At 44.9% G+C, this 9,860-nt stretch overlaps 1 protein-coding gene across 1 annotated transcript; it reads right to left on the reverse strand.

The window, feature by feature from the left end:
- Positions 1–1,617: 1,617 nt before the first annotated feature.
- Positions 1,618–5,911, reverse strand: Zswim5 (zinc finger SWIM-type containing 5). Its single transcript, XM_008848865.2, has 3 exons — positions 5,498–5,911; positions 4,259–4,340; positions 1,618–3,380 (listed from the first exon to the last, which is right to left on the reverse strand). Exons 2-3 carry the CDS (start codon positions 4,335–4,337, stop codon positions 2,518–2,520), a joined length of 942 nt encoding a protein of 313 aa, XP_008847087.1. The 5' UTR covers positions 4,338–4,340; positions 5,498–5,911; the 3' UTR covers positions 1,618–2,517.
- Between the last annotated feature and the right edge of the window lie 3,949 nt (positions 5,912–9,860).

Genomic DNA, 9,860 nt, shown 5'->3' on the forward strand with positions numbered 1-9,860 from the left:
TTGTGTCTGGAGAGGAAGAAGATAGGTCATAAGGGGCACAGAAGTGGCTAAAACACTTTGGATCCAGGAGAGAAAAATGGAGTTTAGGTAAACAGGAGCAAAGGGACATGATAGAAAGACCCAGAGCTAAGATGCTATTAGAGCCTTAGGCTAGCTATTTGCCACCAAGGCAAGGTTCACTGTGCATTTTTTTCTGATGTTCTCAGAACTGTAGGATCCTGCTTCTCATGCTGACAGTGGGACAAGGTGCCTTTGAGTTTTGGAGAGGGCACTGATGTGGCAGGAACATTTTTATCTGTTAGTCATTCTACATCCCTGTCCCAGCAAGAAGAGAAGGGCCTCACTTACTAGGAGAACACAATTATTTCTGCTTTTAGAAAAGTGATCTTTTCTGTGATCCATGATTTATTCATAGAAAAGCACTGAGTTCACACATTTGCTAAAAAAGAGCAATCATGATACAGAAATGGGAGTGGCTTCCTTTTTTTTTTTTTTTTTGCCAACCCATTGGGCTGAGACATTGTAGGTCCCCTTGGCTGGACAGTACCACTTTAGTAGCCACAAGTAGCAAATACAACTTACTGGTCAGTTTGGAGTAAAAAAGGTGACAAACAGTTTTCCAAAGAGGAAAATAAAGTAAAGCAAACAGGAAGGTCCTTAGTTCACGCTCTAGCTACATCACCCCTTCCCTATCAAACCCCGCCCAACTCAGGAACTAAGACACAAAACAGTAAACACCCAAGACACTGGTCTCCATTGACTCGTATGAATGCCCTTGCTACCTCCTACAATAATTCCAGGCTAAGCATAGGGGTCATGAAGGTATCAGGAACATGATGCACTGAGTCAGCAAAGATCAAGACAGTGGTTACCAACTAGGGATAGAAATTAGCATGGAAAAGGCCAAAGGAATACCAGCTTCATCCTCCAAATTAGCAACCAAAGGGAATATGATAGAAGTGGGCAGAGGAAGTTTGAGGTAGAAAGTCAGGAAGAAAGCAAGTATGGGAAAGAAAAGAATTGTGGACCAAAAGCAGTTAGTCTTTTGGCAGAGGGACACTAGTGCTTAGAAACTTGTTTGCTGAGAGAAGGTAAAGTAGTGGAGGCACAGAGATGGGGAACAGATGTTCAGCTGGTAAGTGACTGAGGAATGGGGAAGAGAGAACTGGCCAAAAAAGAAAAGGCACACATTCATGCAGATACTCAAACATGAAGACAGTGACATACCTACATGTAGAAATAGCTCAATTACACATAGAAAGACAAAGATCTAGGGCTAGCAGCCATATGCAGACACAGTCATGTTTATACACAGATGCTCATGTGTGCCCAGATACACTAGACATAGATACACTAGACATGGAGACATGAGTGCTCTTACAGGTATGCATTATCTCACATACACCAATGAAACCATGAAAGCAAACCCACAGTCTAACACATGTACCCCATAATGTACACAGACATAGAACTAACAAAAAGACATGCACATGTGTATCTGTACACAGACACATGTTTTTAGCCAAACAGATGTACACACACACACACACACACACACACACACACACACACACACACACACAAATGTATACACACACACACACACACACACACACACACACACACACACACACACATATATACAGAATTGGAGATGAAACCAGATTCTCTCTAACATAAAGGTGACCAGAGAGGATGCATATTATGAGCTCAGTGGCTTTCTAGACCTTCATCTTCTCCCTGTACTCGTTATTTAGATGTTTATCAGGCTCCTGGAGGGTGTGAGCCAGGGGCAGGAGCTTCAGAGTCCTCATAGCTTTGTGAGGCAAAAGTAATAAGCCCAGTCTTGACTTCTGCCCCTTACTGACAACTAGGCTAGATGCCCTATCTGCAGGCTGGGGTTTCTGCACAGGTAAGACTCAGGATTTATTTTAACTGTCCATTTTTTTTCCCTGATGCCCCCCACTCATCCACTGCCAACAGCATACACTCTGCATGGGAAACCTGAGAAATGGTTTTGAGTCTCCTCTGAAAACAAGCCTATCCTCCCACCCACAGCTACTTTAAGTGCCCATCAAATTAGAATCAGAATTATAAATAGTTAACAGCTTTACAATAATTGGCAACACATATACTATAGTATTTACAGTACCATAAATGCTTCTGTTTCTCTGGTTAAGCAATCCCTGAGACGGAACAGTGTTCTGTGTTTGCCAAAGGAGAAGGGCCAATGGCCAGGACACGCAGGATATAGGGGCGTGAGGTGGCATGTTGTGGGGGCTTCTGATCGATCTGCAGGGCCCAGCTCCTCCAGGAACAGTGGGCTGTAGTTAGAAGCTTGCCAAGGCAGGCATACTGACTAGAGTTGGGTTCTCCCCATCCTTAGGCCTGTGGCACTTTGGCTGCAGCCATAGGTGCTCAAGAGTCCTCTCAGGGTAGACAAATGTTTCTGAATCCTTGGCCTTACGTGATGGTACCTGGGAGCCCAGGCTGCCTGGCAACAAACTATCCACTTTCTCAGCCAAAGCGCTCCCGAACCAGCAGCATCAGCTTCTTCTTGCCTTTGTAAATCTGTTTGAGGTTGTCAATGAATTGGGCAAACTGCAAATGACCATCTTGGGGTAGCAGGAAGGTCTCCCGAGCCTTGCTCAGAAACTCGATGAACTCTCCATAGTGGCGGGGACTTATGTGTGTCAGACGCGAGTGTGTCGTGTTGATATAGGCATTGATGGTGGCATCCAGTAGCTGGCGCAGTGGAGCTTTGTCAGTGGACATGAGCTTTCCAGAGCTCCGGCGGCCTGGGATACCGGCCAGGCCAGGTGCAGTCACAGTGCACCTCCGCAGGATGTCTGATAGCACTGTAGCACAGTGTACACTTTTCACCACCAGGGGAATGAGAGCTGCCAGTTCATTCTTGCCCAGAGAGTGACTGAGGGCACAAGCCCAGAGTACATCATTGATGGCTGGGTGGGTGTCCTGGTTGTAGGCCAGGTTAAGATGGCTCATGGCCAGTGAGGCCAGCTTGAAGGCACGTAGCGGGTAGCCACGGAGCTCCATGTAGCGGGCAATGGTGAAGAGCTGTGAATGAGTCATGCCACCAGCAGCAGCATCAATGGCAATCTGGTAGGCTGCCTCAAAAGCAATGTGGTCTTTCTCACAGAGTGTAAGGGCTGACAAGGCACAGCTCTGTGGATCTTTCATAGCACATTGTAGGGCCAGTGTGCGAGCACAGCTAGCCAGTTCCTCCCGCTGTGGGTAGTCCAGACTGAGGCGCAGGATAGTGGTGTGGGATACAGCTGTAGCAGCTACAATACTAGTAGCCTCGGTGGGGGTGAAGAGTGTGTACCAGCTCTGCAAGATGCTCACCAGGGCCCGCACACCTGTCAGAGAAAGCCTGAGCTCAGCAGTGGCCACTTGGATCCCCATCCAGGTTTGCCCTGATTATCATCTGGGGCCTGAACTTCACCTGCAGAGAGTTCTCCCTCTTCAGCAACCTTGAGATGATCTGAGGCAAACCAGGGCAAAGGGAGCATCCCAGACTCTGGGGCCTCTTCCCATCCCTTCCTTTCCCAAGCCAGAGAGGAAGTTTCTATAATACTCTCAGCCCCTCATAGGGAAGCAAAAAACCCCCATGGTTTTCCTGCCTCAGAGCAAGGGTCATAGGCTTCCTTGGGAGGTTCTAGCTGAAGTGGGGCCTCTGAGGATAATATTGTGCTCTGGCTTTGGGTTCTAGAAGGGGTCCCAAGCCTCCAAGTTGTCTGGTGTTTCTCAGAAGCATGGACAGAGACCAGGAACAAGCCACTGGACCCACTACCTCCCCAAGGAGCACATGAGTATTGGTGGTAGAAAATTTATCCTCTCAGATATGCCTCTAATCACAGAGGGTCAAAGTGCTGCTAACATGAGGTTATGGTCCAAGCAATGAGGGCTTAGGCTGGCTGCACAGAGACTACTTTCTCCTACTAGCAGCCCATCCTTTCATAGGCCATCAAGAATACTAATATGATGCTGGGTGTGGTGACACATACCTTTAATCCCAGCACTTGGAAGGCAGAGTCACATGGATCTCTGTGAGTTAGAGGCCAGCCTGGTCTACATAGAGTTCCAGGCCAGGTGGGGCTACAGGGAGACCCTGTCTCAAAAAGATCAAAAAAAGAAAACGTACAAAAGGAATATGACAGCTCTAAGGATTCACTGTCTTGTCCCAACAGTTGGGCCTACAAATTCCCCTGGGGGTAGAGGGAGGTGGGAGACTCACCCACTTCTGTAGCACAAGTCACCAACCATCGCACCATTTCTCGGCGCCTCCAGTTAAGGGTTGATAAAGTCATCCGCATCACCTGGACACACACAAAACAAACGAAAAACCATTTCCAGTTGTGACCTCCTTCTTTCTCTTCCTTCCTCTCCCTCCTTCTTCAATATTCATTTGTGTAACAAGTATTTTTAAAATATTTATTATTTTAATTTTATGTGTATGCGTGTCTTGCCTGCATGTAGGTAAGTGCACCCGTGTCATGCAATGCCCTCAGAGGAGAGAAGAGGCTGTCGGATCCCCTGGAACTGGAGTTACGGACAATTGTTAGCTGCCATGTGGGTGCTGGGATTCAAACCCAGGTCTTCTGCAAGAGCAGTCAGTGCTCTTAACCATTGAGCCACCTCTCCAGCCCCATAACAAGTATTTTTTATGATATGGGTCACATGTGGCCTAGATGGCTTTGAACTATATATGACCTTGAACTTCTGATCCTTCTGCCTCCACCTCCTCAGTGCTTGCATCAGAGGTACCATATTTAGTTTGTGCAGTGTTAGGGGTTGGACCTAGGGCCTTGTGCAATATAAGCAAACACTCTACCAACCGAGCTACATCCCCTGAACAGTTCAACAAAAAACATTTTTTAGTGATTTAAACAGAGGTATTTCTTCTGTAAGTACAGGTATGTTTAATTTTTGCCCATCCCTCTTACTAGATATGAGGCTTCTCTAATGACAATAAAACTAAAAAAATAAAATTTATTTTATTTTTATGTGTTTGAGTGTTTTGCCTGCATGTATGTAAGTGCACCTGTGTATACAAGGCCTGTAGAGGACAGAAGTAGGTGTCAGATCCCTGGAAATGGAGTTCCAGACAGTTACTAGCTACCATGTGGGTGCTAGGAACCAAACCTAGGTCCTCTGCAAAAGCAGTAAGTGCTCTTAACTGCTGAACCATCTCTCCAGCTCCCCAAATAAAACTATTATATACCTAGATTGCCTTGGAGGCATGGGGAGGTAGATAGAAGATGGGGGCCCTACAGTGCCTATAGCTATTTTGAGTCTAGCCTTAACTTTAAAATGGAAACCAATTTATTGAGCCCTTACCTTCTGTCTAGCCTAGAACTTATGTTCTGGGAGACACAAAGGGCTTGGCTAATGTTAAGTCCCCTTGGAATATCTTCTGCCAGTTGTCACTAGGCCAGAAACTTAAAAGTTAGGACAACAGTCTCCTACCCCATACCTGTAACCCCAGCTCCAGGGCCACATTGAGCAGGGTGCTGTCTGTAGTGTTGTCTGTAGGAGTAGCAATCTTGAATGCATCTTGAGCCAGTTTGAAGATGAGGGAGGAAGAATGGATATGCTTCTGTATTGCTTCCAGAATAGTTCGCAGCCTCAGAGTATCCCCTATAATTATTAAGAAAGGCAGGGAAGGGGTTTGTTTTAAAGTTTCCCTAGATAGTCAGCTGATCACAACAGATATGAGTTGAACTAGTTGAACTATTCATCAAATGTTTCTGAATGCTATCATCTGTCTGGTTGGTCAAGCTGTAACTCCTAAACCCATTGGTGGCTCTTTGTATGAATGACTTTATTGTCTCACACTTACAAAGTGTGCCCATGTCATGCAATGCCCACAGAGGTCAGAAGTGGGCATCAAATCCCCTGGAACTGGAGTTATGGATGGTTGTTAGCCACCATGTGGGTGCTGGGAACCAAACCTGGGCCTTCTGGAAGAACAGTCAGTGCTCTTAACTGCCGAGCCATCTCTCTAGCCCCAAAACTTTTGTTTTAGAGAAGTTTTATATTTACAACAAATTCAGTAGTGAGTATAGAGTTCCCATCTACATCTATTAGCTATATATATGTATCTGTTATTATTAATTAAAGTTATAAAACAGTATACTTTTTTGGTCTTTTTGAGACAGGCTCTCTCTGTTGCCACAGCTGGCCTGGATTCACTATGGAGACCAGGCTAGCCTTAAACTAACAGAGATCTATCTGCTGGGATTAAAGGCGTGTACCACCATGCCCAGCTAGTGTGGTATATTTGATGAATCAATATTGAAATATTAATTGAAGTCCATGCTTTATATTACATAATGTACTCTGTGTTATAGTTATAGGGTTTTGGCAAATTCATGTCATGGGTCCACCAGTATCACACAGACTAGTTTTATTGCCCTAAAAATCTCCTGTGTTCCACCTTTTCAAAACTTTCCCTATCCCCCTGGACCCTGGCAACTATAATGTCTCCATAGTTTTACCATTTCCATAATGTCATACAGTTGGAATCACAGCATGTAGCTTTTTAAACTGGCTTCTTTCAATATGCAATACACAACTGAGGTTCCTCTTTTTTTTTTGCATTTTGTTTTATTGCTAAATTACATTCCATTGTGTGGATGTATCACAACTTGTTTATCTTTTCACCTTTTTGAAGAAGATTTTGATTGCTTTGGAGGCAGTTATGAATAGCTATATAAACGTTTGTGTCCCAAGGGGCACTTATTCCTCTGAGGGGCGGGGCCTGCTAAAGAGACTACAGAGAGGGATCTGTGGAGAGTTAGCTGTGGAGGGAGGAGTGTTGGTGCCATCTTGGAAGTGAGCAACGTGGGGGTGAGGGGGTGGGGGGTGGCCCTGGTGTCTCGCCTGTGTGGACATGAGAGGGGGCATTTTACCGACCTGGGGCGAGACTGCGGGCCTTTTTTTTTGCAATAAAGCAAGGCATGGGAGAAAGCTAATAGAGACTAGGTGGGGCGTGGAAGCGATCTGGAACCTCAGGCTGCTGAGCCACAGAATGGAACAGGGTGCTGGGTGTGGGGCACCAGGTGTTCGCCTTTGTAAGTTATTCTATTTCCCCTACCCAGGAAATAAACTATGAAAAATTCAGATAAAGATGTGTTATATGGTTTGTCTAATAACGCCAGGAGCAAGGGACCCTAAGAGAACTCAGGTGACAAATTGGCGCAAACGGCAGGATGGTGCTGGAAAAGACACCTCAGGAGTTTGGGAAAAGCAAGGGAGCTAATGGTGACACTAATATGGATCTTACAATGGATTATAAAATATGTAACTAAAAAGGAGCCAGCCACACAGAAGTATGGGCCACACCTGTGTTGGAAATGTGGCGAAATAGCTCAGTTGCAGGGGTATATGAAAATTTGTTAATGGTTACAGAAAGGCTAGAAAATCTTTTACAGGCCTGGGATACAAGCAGAGAACCCAGAGAGGGGGCGTGGCCACTTTGCATAATAAAAGATTTGCCTAAAGCAGGGGAAGCTGAAAAGGCCAGGGAGGTCCTGGCAGATCCAGTTAGAGAACTTGAGAGAGAATAAAAGGGACATTTAACTTGTATAAGGTCCAAGGACTCTGGTAAAAAGACAGATAATGAAAAAGGAAATGACCTAAAAATTAAAATGGCTAAGGCTGCCCCTCAGATTCAACCTTTGATATAAAAAGGAAAGGAAGCTAGCAGTACTGTAGCTAGGAAATACTCCACTCTGGAGCTGTTAAAACTAGGAAAAACTTACAAGCAAGCAATCAAAGAGCCTCCCACAACATGGAAGGTGAGGATATGGGACATGGGAGCAAATAACATCAGTCTAAGTCCTTCAGAAGTTTCACAGCTGAGCTATATAACCACCCATCTGTCCTTGTGATAGAGGCTGTTCGGCCTAGGCCAATGCAGGGGGGAACAGTCCTTAATGGGATGGCTGGTTGAAGGCATTAAAGATACATGGTCATCACCAAAGGAAACTTCCATAATTAACAGAGGCTGGAGGACTATAAAGGATGTACAGGCATTATTGAGAGAACTAGATATGAAAAAAGCAATATATGATACCCAGTTCACTGGGCCAGATAAGACTGTGTTCACCAGAGATATAAAGGAAAGCTTAATTCAACTGGGACCTCGAGAATGGAGCTTTAATGGTTTTGCTAAGCCCTTTACTAGGACAGGATCTTTGTAAAGTGAGAGAGGCTTTAACAGATCTAAATGACTCTGACCAACATGTAAAACGTGTCTGTAGAATAACAGAACACCCTATAAGAGATATAAAAAAGACCAGGCAGAGCCGGGCGTGGTGGTGCATGCCTTTAATCCCAGCACTTGGGAGGCAGAGGCAGGGGGATCTCTGTGAGTTCAAGGCCAGCCTGGTCTACATTGTGAATTCCAGGACAGCTGGGGCTACAGGGAGACCCTGTCTTAAATAGACCAAAAAAAAAAAAGACCAGGCAGAAGAAATGGTCCATTTGGGTTACTCGAAGACAAGTATGACAAGACTTATGTCGAGCCCAAATTCCCGAAGAAATTGATAGAAAACCAAATTCAGTATTAGGGAGTTTCTAGAAGGCTTTAAAACCAGAACAACAGCTTACAAAAGGCATTCAAAGGATAAAAACTGTCCTAGGAGTGGTTAAGAATCCCCAAAGAATTAAATCCCCAAAGATTAAATAAAGTGCATCTCTCTCCTGATAAAGACTATGCTAGGGATGGAGGCAGTTTTTCCCACCAAGGCTTCCCCCAGCAGCCAGGTATGGTCAATGGAGAGATGACAGATATTGCTACAGACAGGAGGCAGACCCAGGGCCTGCCAGACTCAGGGAACCAACAGGTGCAACAGGTACAAGAGAAACCCTCTGCCTCCTTAAGCCTTGTGCACAGTCAGGCAATTGGAGCCAACACCTGTAAGTGTATCAAAGGTAAAAGAATACAAAAAGATTCCATGCAAGATCCCCAGAATGTGGAATGACTCCCAAGGGATAACTAAAGGTAGTAAAGAACTAACCAAATTAATGCCTCTTACCCATGCTATGGTATCTAACAAAGATCTATGGAAAAAAATAATACGAATGGATAAAACCTTTCCATGCTATGTTAGACCTTGTCTATGATTTAATATATGATGTTAACCTTCCTTAGAGTGTTTTACAGATGTTAAACCCATTTGAAAGATACCTGAAGAAACAAAGGCCAGCTATCGCTGTATTCTTGGGAGTTTTATAGTTGGGTAAGATAAAAACAGAGGCTCCCAAATTATACAATTGTTAAAAAAAACTACAGTACCAGGGGTGGGTTGCCCCCCTATGAACTGTTGGTCAGAGAGAGATCCTAGAGGTCTTCAAATTCACCAAGGCTATTGCCACTAATGTTCGTTGTATACTAGAAAGGTCGGTAAGGCCATATTGCTGAAGACACTGCATGATGTGAGCACGGGACGAAAAGAAAAGATGGAGCTGAGACTAAGCCAAAAACTCCATGCCACTGGATGGATGATGTTTATAGTACCAGAAGTTGCTATGCAGATGGTTGGGGAAGAAAGGCTTCCCTATGATTCTACTCAACAATGGACCCCATGTGTTGCACACTATGGACATGTCAAGCAATGCCTGTAAATGCAATAATGGCTTGACTAACATATGTACAACTGATAAATTTCTAGTTGGATAAGGCCCACTCCTAGGGGTGGAACGCATATCTGATGCTGTAGACCAGGCTCCCCTCCCTGCCCCCCTGCCTCCGTGTGAGAAAGGCTACAGGGCCTAGCAGGGAAGCCATTACAAGCATACTGTTTAATGAATATAGTATACCTACTGGGATA

The sequence above is a fragment of the Nannospalax galili genome, unplaced genomic scaffold (genome assembly GCF_000622305.1).
Source record: "Nannospalax galili isolate Female #2095 unplaced genomic scaffold, S.galili_v1.0 scaffold1664, whole genome shotgun sequence".
In the NCBI taxonomy this organism is placed as follows: domain Eukaryota; kingdom Metazoa; phylum Chordata; class Mammalia; order Rodentia; family Spalacidae; genus Nannospalax; species Nannospalax galili.

Coding starts and splice junctions, on each gene's coding strand:
- Zswim5 (XM_008848865.2), bottom strand. CDS start 4,337: ATGCGGATGACTTTATCAACCCTTAACTGGAGGCGCCGAGAAATGGTG. Junction 3,381..4,258: donor GACTTGTGCTACAGAAGTGG/GTGAGTCTCCCA, acceptor TTTCTCTGACAG/GTGTGCGGGCCCTGGTGAGC.